At 43.8% G+C, this 17,410-nt stretch overlaps 1 protein-coding gene across 8 annotated transcripts in view; it reads right to left on the bottom strand.

Moving 5' to 3' along the window:
* The window catches only part of LOC143981714 (nectin-1-like), a gene marked incomplete at its 5' end in the record, with an annotated part of 192,367 nt that extends 176,495 nt beyond the window's left edge, over positions 1–15,872 (bottom strand). For all 8 annotated transcript variants that reach the window (XR_013274352.1, XR_013274351.1, XM_077479752.1 and 5 more), the window contains 2 exon segments: positions 12,863–13,168; positions 15,528–15,872. Coding sequence is in view for 6 of the 8 variants with exons in the window: in XM_077479752.1 (XP_077335878.1) it covers positions 12,863–13,168; positions 15,528–15,872 (651 nt within the window).
* Between the last annotated feature and the right edge of the window lie 1,538 nt (positions 15,873–17,410).

The following is a 17,410-nucleotide window of genomic DNA, read 5'->3' as shown; positions in this document are numbered from 1 at the left end:
GTATGTACTGGGTACAGAGCACGCACTATCTCCTGCCACTACTGACTGCAAGCTCTATTATTAAAGCTAGATCACTAGCTATATAGGTGAGGTGAATATAGTGGTGTATACTGCGGTCAGGGCACAGACAATAACCACTACACAAGAACAAGATAGGAAATCAGCCAAAAACGATTGGTGTGTAACTGTGTTGAAGGTACACAGAACACCCACTGCTTCAGATGCCAACACACTACACGAGGCCGCCTCAAAGGCAGCCTTATATAGTGTGGGGCGTGCACTACACAGCCTGAGCTATGATTGGCCACAGGCAGGATGCCTGTGGCCAATCATGGCTCTCCTCGCTGCTGGCGCTGCGATTGGCCAAGCATGCGGGGTCACAGTGCATGCTTGGCCAATCATGAGCCAGCAATGCACTACGCCATCGCAGTGCATTGTGGTCCGCGCGCGCCATACAAATTTTGACGCGAACGGACCAAGAGTTCGGATTTCGCCAAACGCCCGAACAGCCAATGTTCGAGTCGAACGTACGTTCGACTCGAACACGAAGCTTATCCCTAGTTATAATTTGTTGTATGCATATGCTGTGTGTGAAAAATAACCTGATATGACAATTTTGTACAAAAAAAAAAAAAATAATAAAAAAAAAAAAAAAAAAAAAAAGCAATTCTTCATTTTGCAAAGAATTGTGGTTAAAAATGACAACTTAAAAAAACTCACCATGCTACTTAATACCTTGGGATGTCTACTTTGTAAAAAGGGGTCATTTGGGGGGTATTTGTACTTTCCTGACTTGTTAGTGTCTCAAGAAATGAGATACACCTGATGTACTGAAGACCTGATCAGATGTGATCAATTTTCAGCGATTGGCACCATAGTTTGTAGATTCTATAACTTTCACAAAGACCAAAATAACATACACTAATGTGGGTTATTTTTACCAAAGATAGGTAGCACTATAAATTTTGGCCAAAATGTATGCAGAAAAATTACTAATTAGCAAAAATTTATGACCGAAACAAAGAAAAAGGCATTTTTTCACAAAATTGACGTTTTATTTTATTTATAGCACAAAAAAATAAAAACCCACTAGTGATTAAATACCACTAAAAGAAAGAAGTTTCATATGGGTACAGTGTTGGATGACTGTGTAATTGTCATTCAAACTGTGAGCGCTGAAAGCTGAAAATTGGTCTGGTCAGGAAGGAGGAGGTGTAAGTGCACTGTATTGAGGTGGGTAAAATTTGCTGTATTGCAAAAAAAAGGCCTGCTCTTGAAAGGGGGGGGGGGGGGGGGGTAAATCTCCTGAAGCTGACGAGGTTGACGCATGCTATTTTATTTAATGTTTTTAAACCCCTGGGAGTTAATTGCAGAAATAGGAAAGAGTTGCCAAGCCCCCCAGCCCCCCCCCCCCCCTGCGCACTTTGCGTTAAGGTGACTTTACTAAATGTCTGGGCTGTTTACAGGCTGGCAACACATACTATATGTTCTTATCTGGATTGGCATATGGTCTTATCTATGTTCTTACTTAAGCCGGGCATACTCTATTCGTTCTTTTTTTTTGTCCAAACCAGCAGGCTGAAGAGGAAAAAAAAAAACCTGGCAGCTCGGGAGGAGCCGCTGTACTAACTATGCAATGTTAGTATAGCAATCTCCCCCTCTGAGAGCTATTGTGTTCTGACAGAGGGGTGGCCCACCCCGCCAGAACACACCGGTCAGTGCTCCCAGCCATTGGCTGGAAACGCTGGTCAAGTGCCGATCGGCAGACCTTTTTTCAGTCATGCCCCTTCGCTGTTCGGCCGGATTCTGTCGGACCGGCTGCTGTCCAATTGTTGGCTGGTTTTTAATTGAACCAGCCGGTGCCGCCCAACATTTGGGCCCGTTAGGCCACATCCACACTACATTCATTGAAACAGGAGAAAAACCAACAGAAAAATATGCAGTTTGCATGTGTTTACGTTCATTCGTGCGTTTCTCATTAATGCATTCTATTGGCCAGAATTTATTCGGCCCATTAGACTGTATTAACGCGTGAACGTGACTAAACGCAAGCTCGTTTGCTTGTGTTCATTATTAACGATTTATATAGCGCCAACAGTTTACGCAGCGCTTTCCAATGTAGAGGGGGATGGGACAATTACAGCACAAATACAGAAGGGACAGGAGAGCTTACACAATGGAGGGGGTGGTGGTACAAAAGGTAATAGTTGCGAGGAATGATTTGATGGGGTTGTTATGAGGGTGTGGGATAGGATTCCCAGAATAAGTGAGTATGAGTGTTCATGAGTAATTGCACATTTATCAGCCCAAACACTCATTCAGAATGCACAAGTTTTATTTTTATTTTTTTAGTAGTAAAAACACTGGCTAGGCACACAATTAGCCCTTTGATCACCTCTGATGTTAACTCTTCCCTGCCAGTGTCATTAGTACAGGGATGGTGCATATTTTTTTTAGCACTGAGCACTGTATACAGCGCTTCTACACTGCCCCTGCCCATTGAAATTAATGGGCAGCACTTCCGAAGCGCCTGAAAAGAGCTTCAGGAGCACCACAACGCGGGCCCCGGTAAAGAGGAAGTAAAACCTGATGGGTTTTATTTCCTCTTTTTTCCCCTGCAAAGTAAAAGCATCATGGGCTAAGTGTGAATCGCATACTAGCCCATTATGTTGCACTTACCTGCAAAGGAAGCCCGCAATGTCCCTGCTGGTGGCCGCGTCCATCTTCACCCCTCTTCCTTTCCGGGGGCCGCGGACTCGAGCTCTGTGACTGGCCGGAGTCACGTGACGTCACTCCTAGAGCTGGGCAGGCAGGGGACGGTACAGAGTATGGGCAGGCAGGGTATTGCTGGGTACTTCAGTGTATGGAGGGATGGCTGCTTCCATCCGATCTCTCCCCTCCACTGTACAGATTAGTACAGAGGGGAGAGAGGAACCGGCGTCGTGACGCCGTTTTTTTTACAAGTGATCGCTCCGTCGGAGCGATCACAGTGTAAACAGCCTGGATGTAGAAAGATGGCCACCGCTTCGGAGCTAGGCCGAAGCCGCGGCCTTTCCTAAGGCTGAGACCGTGGAGCGCTCTACGGATCACGGCATGTGCCGATCCGAGCAGGGTGACCCGTTCGGATCACGGATCGGTGACGATCCATTGCACCCCTAGGGACGGCGGCATGGAGATGGAGAAGAGAGGGGGACGGCAGCACGGAGGAGAGCGGTAGATACCGAGAGATACTAAGCACTGTGACGCATCAACGCCCTGCACGCACGTCGACGTATTTTTGTAGTCAACGTAATCGATCAAGTCGACTCGCCGTGGCAGCTTTAGTCACTTCCACGGTCACGGCAGGGGCCCTTTAGAAGTGTGCCCTTTCTTCAGTGCGCATGCAGCGATGACGTCAATGCAAACGTATATACCAGTACCTATAGGTGAGCCCTGTTATAGGCTTACCTGTAGGTAAAAGTGGTGTAACAGGGTTTACAACTACTTCAACCCCTTCCTGGGGGTTAAAAGCGCACCGCTAGTGGCCGAAAACCGACAACAGTGGCGATTTACCGCTAACGGACCGGCCGCCACAGTGTGAAAGGTGCCTCAGTTAGTGTCAGAATGTCCGCCGCAATATTGTAGTCTCCACTATAAGTCACTGATTGCCGCCATTACTAGTAGAAAAAAATAAAAAAATAAAAGTATAAATATATTTATGGGACATTTTATTCATCCTCACTTGGTTGCCGACTTTATCTACATGGAGGAGCCACGGTACCTTGTCTCCAGTAACATCTAAAGGCCCCATTCACATCCGGCGATTTGGGATTGCAGGCGCCGGCGATTCTGCTGGCTTTTCTAAAATGCACTTCATACCTCCCAACATTCTGAGATGGGAATGAGGGACAACTACTAACAAACGTATGTAGGCATAGGACATGCCCCTTGCCACAACCCTTAAAGGAGAATTAACCAAAAAAAATAATAATTAAATTCACAAGGACTTTTTTTACCACTACTATTCCATTATATTGGCTTTTTAAATGTACAAATGCAGCCATTTAGAATTTAGATGAAAGGTTTAGCGCTGGGAAACACTTTTTGAAAGATAAAAAGTGCATTTTATATACAACTATATAGGTCAGACCAAAATGAGGGACAAATGAGGAGGAATGAGGGACAGAGGGACATTGCTCCAAATCAGGGACAGTCCCTCGAAATCATGGACAGTTGGGAGCTATGGCATTGCAATAGTGGTAAAACGCTCCAAGCTTGGTTGGGTGCCATTAATTTTTAACGACGTTTCAAATGTCACGCGATAAATCCCGTGGTAAACGGCATTGCCTGAAGCTTGCCACCCAAAAGAAGCTCCTTTTTTTGGGTAACAAGTTTCGCACAATGCGCTCGGATTCAAATTATCATTGGGCGTCAATCGTGGCAAAACCAAACAGCGTTTACTGTGCCATTAAAAAAAAAAAAAGTGAACACCACCCGAACACGTGTAGTAACCGATATTGCCGTGCAATTTGGAACTCTGGACACACTCGCGGGGCCTGATTCTGCCCATGAAACACAAACTGCCAGATGTGAACGGGGGCCTAAAAGGTAAGACCGTTTTCCAGCATGTCGTGTGAATGGGAACACGACCATACAGTGGGGCTTTGCCCCCCAACACGACCATACAGTGGGGCTTTGCCCCCCAACACAACCATACAGTGGGGCTTTGCCCCCCAACACAACCATACAGTGGGGCTTTGCCCCCCAACACAACCATACAGTGGGGCTTTGCCCCCCAACACAACCATACAGTGGGGCTTTGCCCCCCAACACAACCATACAGTGGGGCTTTGCCCCCCAACACAACCATACAGTGGGGCTTTGCCCCCCAACACAACCATACAGTGGGGCTTTGCCCCCCAACACAACCATACAGTGGGGCTTTGCCCCCCAACACAACCATACAGTGGGGCTTTGCCCCCCAACACAACCATACAGTGGGGCTTTGCCCCCCAACACAACCATACAGTGGGGCTTTGCCCCCCAACACAACCATACAGTGGGGCTTTCCCCAACACGACCATATAGTGGGGCTTTCTAAAATTTGACTGCAACTACATTTTAGGCCTTGCTGGGGACACGGGGGGGCTAACCAAGCATATCCCCCCCCCCCCCCCCCGGGACTTGTCATCCCCTCCACAACAAACCCCCTTCTGCTCTCCTCACGGTTCACTTCACTTAATTAGTATAATAAAAGTAGAAATTCTTCCTGCTTACCCTCTCTATGTTCTTCCATCAGGCCTTCAATGTAATGAGAGTAGATCTAGTGTACATCACACTGCACTCTTTGCCATTTCTGTAATCTTTGTAATCCTTAGTTAAACGGCGAAAAAAATCCTTTATCGTGTTTTTTAAGCGTAGGTTTGTTCACCTTGAGAAATCCCTGGAGGCCCCCAACCTCACACCTGCTACGGGCCCCTATGCAGAGAATAGGCTCATTGTCTTTGCCAGGAAATCAGTATTCTCAGAAGACTTTCTCAGCAATCTCATGTTATGCTGTTTGTTCTCTTGTGAAAAGTTTTTTTTTTTTAAAAGCTGAGCTGCAGGAAAAAAAAAAAAAAAATAAAAAAAAAAAAAAAACACCCTTGACTTGGGCCACCCCCCTGCTCACGAAAGTTAAATGGAAAATCACTTTTGCGGTGAAAAAAAAAAAAATAGCAAAAAATAAATAAATAAAATAAAAAATATATTAGATACATTCCTTTCATGCCAAGCCTTTTTCTGACATTTGTTTCTTACAAGTTAAAAGTCTTTTTTGCTAGTAAATTACTTGGAACCCCCAAACATTATATTTTTTTTTTAGCAGAGACCCTAGAAAATAAAATGGCGATTGTTGCAATATATTTTATGTTACACTCTATTTGCGCTGCGGTCTTTCAAATGAAATTTTTTTTTTGGTAGAAATACACTTTTATAGATTAAAAAAAAAAAAAAAAAAAAAAAAACAGTAACATTAGCTAAATTTTTTTTGTATAATGTGAAAGAGGATGTTACGCCAAGTAAATAGATACCCACCATGTCACGCTTTAAAACTGCACATGCTCGTTTAACAACAAACTACGGTACTTAAAAATCTCCATAGGCAACGTTTTAAACGTTTTTTGCAGGTTACCCATTTAGAGTTACAGAGGAGGTCTTGTGGTAGAATGTAGACATCCCTTTATGAAGGGATCTGAAGTCTAACCCAAACCCCTCCTCTGCACTTAAAAGCATTCAAAATGCCAAGTTTGGCTGCTTTTAATTCTGTCATTTAAAATGTGGCGCTTTTTTTGTAAATGTGATGACAAAAGAAAGAAAGGGGGGGGAGAAAGAAAGGGGGGGGGAGAAAGAAAGGGGGGGCGGAGAAAGAAAGGGGGGGCGGAGAAAGAAAGGGGGGGCGGAGAAAGAAAGGGGGGGCGGAGAAAGAAAGGGGGGGGCGGAGAAAGAAAGGGGGGGCGGAGAAAGAAAGGGGGGGCGGAGAAAGAAAGGGGGGGCGGAGAAAGAAAGGGGGGGCGGAGAAAGAAAGGGGGGGGGAGAAAGAAAGGGGGGGGGGAGAAAGAAAGGGGGGGGGAGAAAGAAAGGGGGGGGGGGGAGAAAGAAAGGGGGGGGGGAGAAAGAAAGGGGGGGGGGAGAAAGAAAGGGGGGGGAGAAAGAAAGGGGGGGGGGAGAAAGAAAGGGGGGGGGAGAAAGAAAGGGGGGGGAGAAAGAGAAATAAAGAACTAAAAAAACCTGATCACTTTTATTGCCGTCACAAGGAATGTAAACATCCCTTGTGACAGTGACAGGTACTCTTTATGAAGGGATCTGGGGTATAACCCAAACCACTCACTAAAAAAAAAAAAAGTATTGAAAATGCCAAGTGTTTTTAATTCGGTCATTTAAAATTTGGCACTTTTTTTGTAAACCGGAAGTGATGTCATGACGAAAGAAAGAAAGAAAAAACGAAAGAGAAAGGGGGAAGGGAAAAAAACGAAAGAAAGAAAGGTGAGAAAACGAAAGAAAGAAAGGTGAGAAAACGAAAGAAAGAAAGGTGAGAAAACGAAAGAAAGAAAGGTGAGAAAACGAAAGAAAGAAAGGTGAGAAAACGAAAGAAAGAAAGGTGAGAAAACGAAAGAAAGAAAGGTGAGAAAACGAAAGAAAGAAAGGTGAGAAAACGAAAGAAAGAAAGGTGAGAAAACGAAAGAAAGAAAGGTGAGAAAACGAAAGAAAGAAAGGTGAGAAAACGAAAGAAAGAAAGAAAAGAAAAAATGATCCCTTCTTTAAAAAAATATAAATAAAAAATCTGATATTGCTGTCACATGGAATGTAAACATCCCTTGTGACAGTGACAGGTACTCTTTATGAAGGGCTCTGGGGTATAACCCAAACCCCTCACTTCAAAAAAAAAAGTATTGAAAATGCCAAGCGTTTTTTAAATTCTGTCATTTAAAATTTGGTGCTTTTGTTGGTAAAACGGAAGTGATGTCATGACGAAAAAAAAAAAAAAAAAAAAAAGACGAAAGAAGGAAAGAAGGGGGGAAGAAAGAAAGAAAGAATAAAAAAAAAAAAAAAAAAAGAAGAAAATTGTTACTGTATTGTACCATATTGGGTTTTCTGTATTTCTGATTGATCTACCTTGCTAAATAAAGTGGCTGCACTTTGGGATCCCTGAATTTTAAGGCTTTTAGCCGAGATGGGGTAAATTCTTGATATATATTCATGAATTTGTTGGTCAGAGTCGGTTTAAGTGGTTCTCTTTTTTTTTTTTAATATGTGTCTATTGTTTTCAATGTTTTGTTACCATTAGCTCTGTTATGTAAGTTTTTATGGAAACTGCTTTCCTGTCTAAAAATAAAATGTGAAAAAAATAAATAAAAAAAATGTGCACTATGGTTTTTGTGCTGTACTAAAACAATAAATCAATCGATAAGGAGAGATCCATTATCATTTGCCACCAAATGAAATCCCAATTTGTCCTGTAAAAAGGGAAGTATAATTAACCTGGATGCACAAAGTACAGCAGTACCGCTTGATGTTAACCTGCCACCAGCCCTACAAACACTACTCCGTTCGGACTTCCCCTTTAAATGGGCCACTTCACATATTAAATACTTGGGAATCCTGCTACCTGGCAAGACAGAAGATATTTTTCCCCTCTTAAATTTTTCCCCTCTCCTGACCCAATAAAAAAGGATCTGAAAGAGTGGCAGCATGGCCTATCCACCTGGTTCGGACGCTGTAGCATAGTAAAAATGAATATTATGCCCAGACTCCTATATTATTTCCAAGCACTCCCAATACAAATCCCTATCGCTTTCTTGAAAGCAGTAAATAGAGGGATAACTCACTTTGTCTGGGCTAATAAACCCCCATGATTGGCACAAACAATACTCCGACTTCCAAAATTAAGTGGCGGCATTGCCCTCCCGGATGCCATTCTCTACCAGACAGCCTGTCATTTAACCCGTATATTGGACTGGAGCAGACATGAAACCCTGAAACAATGGGTATAAATAGAAAACTCCTTGACGGGGGTCCAGTTGGACCAACTACCCTGGTGCAGCAACCTTTGCCAAAACAGGTTTTATCCCATCCCATGGTAGGGGTGACAATACGGACAGCTTGCAAACAGGGGTCAAGTCCTGGGGAAAAAAGTGTGGGAACTCCCACCCAAAAAATAATAATATGATACGCTCATATGCACGAACGCTTCAAAAGTAGCATTTTTCCATCCAATTTTCGTATTGTGTGTATGAAGCTTAACTGTTAGTACATAAAAAAAAAACAATGAATCAGCATTCATTCAGTTGTGCTTTCATGCAAATGTGAACATAGTGTTATGATCTTTATTGGGGAATTTTATTTTGTATATAGAGTGTTTATGTGGTGAGTTTACATTTTTCATTGAACAGAGTTTGGACAACACAGGGTTAAACGGAAAGGTCATAAACGAACTGCACATTATCTGGACAGAATGCTTGGGGAGATAGTGATGTGTTCCTGCTTAGGAGATGTATGTTACGTTGGGGGGCTGCAAACTATGCAGGGCTCCAACACACACTCGCTGCTATTCCAACCCTTCACATATTTCCACATAAACTTCCCTCCTGGCATTAAACTTTGCCAGGTATTGTGCTCAGCTTACCACCCCAAACTGATGTTCCTCCCTCAGCTCACCTCTCTCCCTGCATGTCCCGTGAGCAGAATAGCTGATCTACCCATCAGCTAGCTGTGATTGACAGGTAGATCGAAGCAGAAGCTGTCATGGGGCCCCCTGTTGGCAAAGCCTGAATGGTCAGGTGTGCAGCACTTACTATTGCGAGCTGTGTCGGCGGCTGTTGGTGTAGCACCTCACATACTTCAAAGTCTTGCAGGACACGGCTGCTAATTGGAACTGAGTTCCTGTTGTGGAAAAAGTACAGGAACTACGTTCCCATGCGTTCCTGCAGGACTTGAGCCCCGCTTGGAAAGCTTTCCGAGACCGGTCTCTCGCGCCACTCCTATCCCCACTCACCCCAGTAGTGGGCAACCCGGCTTTCACTCCGGGACTTAGAGAACCCATATTCCGGGATCTGAAACTAACGGAGAGATCACAGGCTAGATATATCCTTACCAATGGACAATGGAAGAATAAACAACAAATCATAGAAGACTCAGCATTGCAGGGACTCTCCTTCTGGCAGAAGATCCAACTGTCCCACTATATTAGCTCATTACCCTCATCGGATGCATTCGGGAGGCAACTAACTCCTTTTGAGTTGTTATGCCTGGACCAACCACCACATGCAATCTCTCCAACATACCAGCTGCTGATATCCCCACAACCAGACGCTAAACCTTACATTGTTAGGTGGGAATGAGATCTGGGATTAGATCACAGATAAACAGGTTGAGCGGATCATCCTCTTTTCTCATGTAGCTCCGGCTTGTGGAGAGCACACGCTATACGTTTTGAAATTTAAAGTTACACCTAAACTGCAGTTTGGTTTGGGTATAATTGTTCCAAATTTTGACCTCAGCATCAGTCTGACTGGACTATAGGGTGTTCAGCCTGGCCATAGGGGGTACTGTCTCTTCTGGCAGGCATGGAACCATTGTCTGGTTGGGTGCTTTAAGGTTACTTTCTCTTGGAGCCAGCCCAGTGGGAGGGTCACTCTTGCTGTGCTTTCTGGGAGAGGGTACTTAAAATGCGGATGTCACGTGGTTCGGCGTTCCGGTCCAGAAGTATGTTTTGACTCCATGGTCCTGGCCCTCCTGACCAGCCCCCAAGAAGGCTATGGCCTGGGGTGCAGATCAACCCAACTTTATGTCTCGGGGCTGGCTAGTCAGCGGCAGGGAAACTAAGGAAAGGATTCGGAGGTGGTCCAGTGCCGTCTCCGGTCATGGAGAGGCCCAACGACTTTGTAGCTATCCAGGGGAGGACTCTTCAGAAGAAGGCCATGCACGGGTTGGCTTCTTAGCAAGAGCCTGGTAGGGCTGAAGTGCCTAAGTGAAGCCAATCTCATGGGTATCGCCAAACCAGCTGAAAGATCCTAGTTTTCTACGTGTTCTACAATAACGTCTGTGGCAGAGACTTATTCCTGATTTAAGCACCTTTTGGTTGCTGGGCCTTGTGAGAGAAGGACTATCCAACTTGAGTGAACTTCCAGCTGTGAATGGCTATTCTCTGGATTTAGGTCAAGGTAAGAGAGTTCTTTATTATTGACTTTGACACTTAGCCCTTGTACACACGGTCAGAGAATCCGTCGAAATGTGTCCTATCGGGCCGTGTTGTCGGATAATCCGACTGTGTGTGGTCTGCATCGGACTGATTCCGTCTGAATATCCGTCGGACCCAATTTTCCAACTTGTTGGAAATCTTTTCCGACCAACTGGTCCGATAGGATATACTCCGATCATGTGTAGAGAATTTTGATCGGGCCAAGTGCCATGCATGCTCAGATCAAATTCCTACATCAAAGCTATTGGCTACTAGCCTGAACGTAGTCCCATCGCGTAGTCCCAACGAAATTATGTCATCACGTTCTAAATGATCGGATTTTTCGACAACTTAGTCCAACCGTGTGTATGCAACAGTTTCGGACAAGATCCGACGGACAAAATCCGACGGATTTGGTTGTCGAAATCTCCAACCGTGTGTACAGGGGCTAAGAGTACCTGAACTTTCTTCTTAACCCTCTGATCCTATACTAAGACTGTTCATTAAAGGGATTTTTATTTGCAAAAATGCAGTTAAGCGGATCTGTCGTCAGCCTCTAAAGTTTCTGGGCCATCTACCACGGGAAACCCCTAGACACAAATTGAGGTGAAGAAGGCAATGGTAAGCCCAATCAAACTAGTAGCTCCTTCGGGGGTTAGTGCTACACTCACAAGACTCCCACATGTGCAAGACACCAAGAAACGGGATACAAAGTGCTGTCCCGTTGGTATTGCACACCGGTAAAGATTCACAAGATGTTCCCACAGAGCACAGATCTGTGTTAGAGATGCGAGGAGGAGACTGGAGCACTCCTCCATGTTTTCTGGTCTTGCAGATTGATATGGCCCTTCTGGGCAAAGGTACACCGTATCGTCCAAAGGTTCACAGATCGGGGTGTTGCCGGACTCCCCCGAGTTCTATCTTTTGCATCATCACAAGATCCCAAACAAGAGCTACAGGAATCTATATTGCCACTCTTGCTCACGGCAGCAAAAGGCTGCATCCCACTGTATTGGAAACAGACCCAGTCTCCCACGGTGGCTACATGGTTGAAAAGAGTAGCTGACATACACTCAATGGAGGACTTGGTGGTCACGGAAAAAGGCTTAAAATTAGAAATTTGCCCAAAAAAAAAAAAAAATGAAAAAAAAAAAAAATTGTACTACTGGCAAGAATTTATCTATTCCGAGGAATACGGACAGCTGATGAACCGACACCCTTGAGGGGAATAACGGCAAACAATTCCCAGATGGCCTGGAGGTGAATGTACCCCAACCCCCCTGCCCCCCCCCCCAATCACCTTCCCTCCACTTCATCCCCAATCCTCCTTCCCCCCCCCCGCATTCTCTCTTCCTCCCTTCTGTCTTTTCAGCACCTCTTGCTTCTGTTCCTGTTTGGGCCCCATCCGATGTTATATCAGATATCGCCATTCAGGGGCCAGTAAGGACCGGCTCAATTTCCTTTTTTTTTTCTTTTTTTTTTTTTAAATACGGCTTAAGCCAGAAAATTAAAGGGGTCAGGCGGGATGCGAAGAACTCCCACTTAGACATTCATCCTACCTCTATTCCACTAGGAGACTTCATGTAATGTATTCTCTCTCATGATTGTGTTAAAACAAAAAATAGACACAGATGTACAGCTTGTTCTGTTACTGTATTGTACCATATTGGGTTTTCTGTATTTCTGATTGATCTACCTTGCTAAATAAAAGTAGAATTTTTTTTTTTATATATAAAATAAAAAAAAAAGACAAAAAACGCAGTGAAGTCATGGGGGGTCTCAGCACTCTGCTCTCTCCCCTTCTCTACCTCTGCTCCGATCGGCAATTCAATTTGACATTAGAAGGCTGGCAGGCTGCCAAGTCTCTGCTTGGAGAGATGGGGGGGGGGGGAGCACATCATTTGTGTTGTTGAAAATGAAGTAAAACGATTTGAATATGAATTATTCCACAGTACAGGCAGCTACAGAGGTTAGTGAGGGCCCGTTTTAAGGTCTCATTTACTGCTGGATAGGATTTTGTGACCATTTGAATGTCCGTAGCCTGGTTCTACTGTAATCAGTGGAATAATGACAAAATGTAAACTTTTCCATGAAAACTCAACAATGACTCCCCTGCTGTACAACGTCTCACTTCACACAGCACAGTCCAGTGTTTGTCTTACTTACATTGTAAATTCTGTATATTCAGCTTCTTCTCGGTCTGCGATAAGGCCAACCCTTGTGAGACGATACAAGTCACGCTATGGTCCTTTATTCCAGCTCCCGGGACCATTTTTAGATGACTCTTGGTGGTCACCGTCCCGTCACTGTTCCGAAATTCAACCTCCGATGAATTATAATCCAACCCGTCCGTCCACCAAGTAATATTCGCCGCTGGCTTGGCTGCTCCGGCCACACAAATAGCCACAGTCTGATATGGCAACTTTGCCACCACCGGATCTGGTGGAGGTTGCACGCGGACGTCCGGTTTAGCTGTAACCATAAAGATACAGTATGTGAGTCATCTCGCTAGAACTATTATAATGTGCACCAGACAGAGAGATGATTGGGACTGACATGCTACTGGACTCCGTATACTCACCTATGATCTATCAACCACTAGAGGACTAACCGATGCAGTTATACTGCGGCAGGTTGGCTCCCTTGTGTAATATAAGACCACTAGGGGGCGCGTACATGCGCCGGCGGCGCACCGGAGCCAATGCGCGTGTCCCGTGGCCATGATGTCTGCCAGGCACCCGCGATCACTCCTCAGAGAGACAGAACGGAGGTCTGTCAATGTAAAACAGACAGATGTCCGTTCTGTCAGGAGAGAGGAGAGAGATCCGCTGTTCATACTAAGTATGAACAGAGATCGGTTTCCTCCTCCAGGCAGTCCCCCCCCCCCCCACAGTTGGAGACACCTCCCTAGGGAACACTTAACCCCTTGATTCGCCCCCCTAGTGTTAACCCCTTCCCTACCAGTGACATTTGTACAGTAATCATTGGCTATTTTTAGCTCTGTGATAAATGTCACTGGTCCCAAAAAAGTGTGAAAAATGTCCGAGCTGTCCGCCGCAATGTCGCAGTCCCGAAAAAATAAAAACTCTCCTCTCAATCGCTGCTGTTACTAGTAAAAAAATAATAATATTACTATTATTATTATTATTATTATTATTAATAATAATAAATAAAATATAGTTGCGATTTGTTTGTATATAGCGCAAAAATTTCAAATCACAGAGGTGATCAAATACCACCAAAAGAAAACTATTTGTGGGGAAAAGAGTTTGTCAATTTTGTTTGGGTACAGTGTTGCATGACTGCGCAATTGTCAGTTAAACTGACACAGTGCCGTATCTCAAAAAAATGGCCTGGCATTACGGGGGGCAAATCTTTCTGGGGCTGAAGTGGTTAATTAAAAAGATAGATAGATATTCTTCTGTAAATAATTGTATTATATTTGACTTTTTAAAAAGTTTTTTATTAAATTTTTTTTTTTATTTTTTTTATTTTTTTTTTACACAAAAACGTCAATTTCGGTTTTAGCCAAGTGCATACTGAATTTTTGGTTTCAGCACTAAAATTTTAAAATTTCAGCATGCCACAAATTTATACCATAGTTTGTAGACTATAAAAACCTTTCACACAAACCAATATACAATAATTTTTTTTTTAATTTTTTTTTTTTTTTTTAATCTAAGACATGTAGCAGAATACATTTTGGCTAAGCTTCTGAAGAAATTGGATTTTATTAGATATATTTTCTACTTTGTTATAAAACCTATTTTTTCTACATTTTCAGCTTTTTTTTTTTTTTGTTTATATAATAAAAAAAGCCAGCGGTGATCAAATACCACAAAAAGACACAAAAGCAGCACTCTCACAGGGCGGGGGGGCTGTTACTTGAGTCTGGAGTGGAGTCTTTCATTGGGTGCTCAGGCTGAAAAAGGTATCCATCTGTGATACTAGACATCTCAGAAGAAATGTAGCCGGCAACTCCAGTAACCCAAATAAAAAGTCTTTATTGCTACATACAGGTACGGGACAGGAACAATAAAATAACTAACGCGTTTCGGCATGAAGGCCTTGATTGTAGCATTTTGTGCCAAAACACGTCAGAGTTTTATTGTTCCTGTATGTAGCAATAAGACTTTCTATTTGGATTACTGGAATTGCCGTCTACATTTCTGCTGTGACCAAATACCACCAAAAGAAAACTATTTGTATGAATAAAAAAAAAAAAAATATATGATATAAAATTTCATTTGGGTACAGTGTTGCATGACCGAGCAATCACCAGTTAAAAGTAAAACTATAGGCAAAACTTTTTTTTCCTCCCCATTTCGGATAGAGTAAGGGGGGGTTATAACCCGTCAGATTTTTTTTCGCCATCTGCGGAGATTTGCCTTGACTTCCTGTCTCATAACCAAACAGGAAGTGAGAGGAAATCCCTGGAAATTAGGGGAATTCAATAGGGACCTCCCAGGCCACCACAACTGTCCCCACTGGAAGATTTATCCTCCATTATTTTTCTGGGGACAACCCAAAATGTGGGATTTTCTTTCACTTTCAATGATAATGGTAAACAGGTCAAATAGAGAGGGGGATCTCCCTAATGGGGGACCAGACTGCAATAAAAACCGACAGTGGTTCTAATCCCTCTGCACTCTATCCCAAAAAAAAAAAAAAAAGTTTTGCCTTTAGACGGCTCAGCAGTCTATTTCTACTGGCCTCGTATCCACAAATGTAAACCAGGCCCAACAATCATTCCATAAAAATGTATTCACAGCAATCTTTCATCCATCGTTTCACAAGGCCAACGCGGACACATCTTCCATGCGGCGCTCACCTTGTACAGTTAGGGTGGTTGTATTCTGAAAAGTTCCCAATGGGTAGATGGTGAAGATACAAGTGTAGACACTCTCATCGTTCAAGGAGACGTTCCGGATCCCGATTGATCCATCTGTATGTTCTTTCCCCAGGTAGTCCACTTTTGACCTTGCAAAAGAAGTCAGTTTCTGCAACTGGTTCGCCACCCCAAAGGTGAGGAAGTCCACATTCTGTCCGTTTTCATTCCTCCGCCAGGTGACTTGGGATACGTTTCCCTCGGTTGCCGCCTTCTCTGAGAGCTTAACGGTGCATTTCAGAACAATATCGGATCCGACCCAGGCGCGCACATTTCTTTCTACATTCACTGCAAAAAAAACAGAGAGGGAGAGGAATAAGCAACAGCTTTGTGGATTGGTGGAGCCATACTGAGCCACGAACCTCAGCCAATCACAGAAGACCGAGAACTGGTACACTTCTAATGAAATCAAAAAAGTGGTTTTAAAAAAAATAATTCAATAATGATCATCACTGTGGTGCACATATGAAGCCCCCTTATATCATGTGTTCCCCCCTCTAAATCAGAGGTCCCTCATCACAGAAGAAGTCCCCCCCCTCTAAATCAGAGGTCCCTCATCACATAAGAAGCCCCCCTTATATCAGAGGTCCCCTCTTGCATAACAATCCCCCTTTATATCAGAGGTCCCCTCTCACATAAGAAGCCTCCTGTTATATCAGAGGTTCCCTCATCACCTATGAAGCACTTTTTCTATCGCAGCTACCCCATCACAAACAAAGCTCCCCTTTATAGCAGGCGTCCATTATCACATAAGAAGCCCCCCTTTATATAAGAGGTCCCCATCACATAAGAAGCCCCCCCTCTATCAGAGGTCCCCTATGACACAAAAAGAAGCCTCCTTTATGTCAGGTCCTCATCACATAAAAAGCCCCCTTGTTTATCAGAACCCCCCCACACCACACACACACATACATATAAGGGACCTCTGATATAAATGGGAGATCTTATCACATAAGAAGCCCCCCTTTATATTGTAGGTCCCTCACATACCATAAATATCCACCTACTCAGTGTAACATCTTTTATATTTTACCCACAAATTGGGCATTATATTTTTTTTCTGGATTAAAATTTATTAAACTGTATTTTTTTCCCAAAAAATATTAACCACTTGCCTACTGGGCACTTAATCCCCCCTCCTGCCCAGACCAATTTTCAGCATTCGGTGCTCTCACATTTTGAATGACAATTACTCAGTCATGTAACACTGTACCCAAATGATTTTTTGTCCTTTTTTTCCACACAAATAGAGCTTTCTTTTGGTGGTATTTGATCACCTCTGTTTTTTTATTTTTTGCGCTATAAATGAAAAAAAGACAGAAAATTTTGAAAAAAAAAAAAAACGCATTTTCTTTGTTTCTGTGATAAAATTTTGCAAATTATTTTTTTTTCATGAATTTTGGCCAAATTAGTGGATATTATTTTGTCTTTGTGAAAGTTAGTCTACAAGCTGTGGTGCAAATCATAAAAAATGTATCACATCTGATGTATGTATATTAGAGCTGCCACGACGTGTCAACGTAATAGACTACGTCGACTAAGAAAATACGTTGACGTGCGTGCAGGGCGTTGATGCGTCACAGTGGGGGGAGTGCTTAGTATCTACCGCTGCCCTCCGTGCCGACGTCCCCCTCTCTTCTCCCCCTCCGTGCCGCCGTCCCCCTCTCTTCTCCCCCTCCGTCCCTAGGGGTGCAACGGATCGTCACCGCAGTCTCAACCTTAGGAGAGGCTTCGGCCTAGCTCCGAAGCGGCGGCCATCTTTCTACACCCAGACGTTTACAATGTGATCGCTCCGATGTCATGACGCCGGTTTCTCTCTCCCCTCT

Source organism: Lithobates pipiens, unplaced genomic scaffold (genome assembly GCF_037356315.1).
Source record: "Lithobates pipiens isolate NorthernLeopardFrog02 unplaced genomic scaffold, aLitPip1_a1.2 Scaffold_16, whole genome shotgun sequence".
Lineage (NCBI taxonomy): Eukaryota > Metazoa > Chordata > Amphibia > Anura > Ranidae > Lithobates > Lithobates pipiens.
Note: the sequence above shows the minus strand (reverse complement) of the source record. Positions and strands in the feature narration are given on the sequence as shown.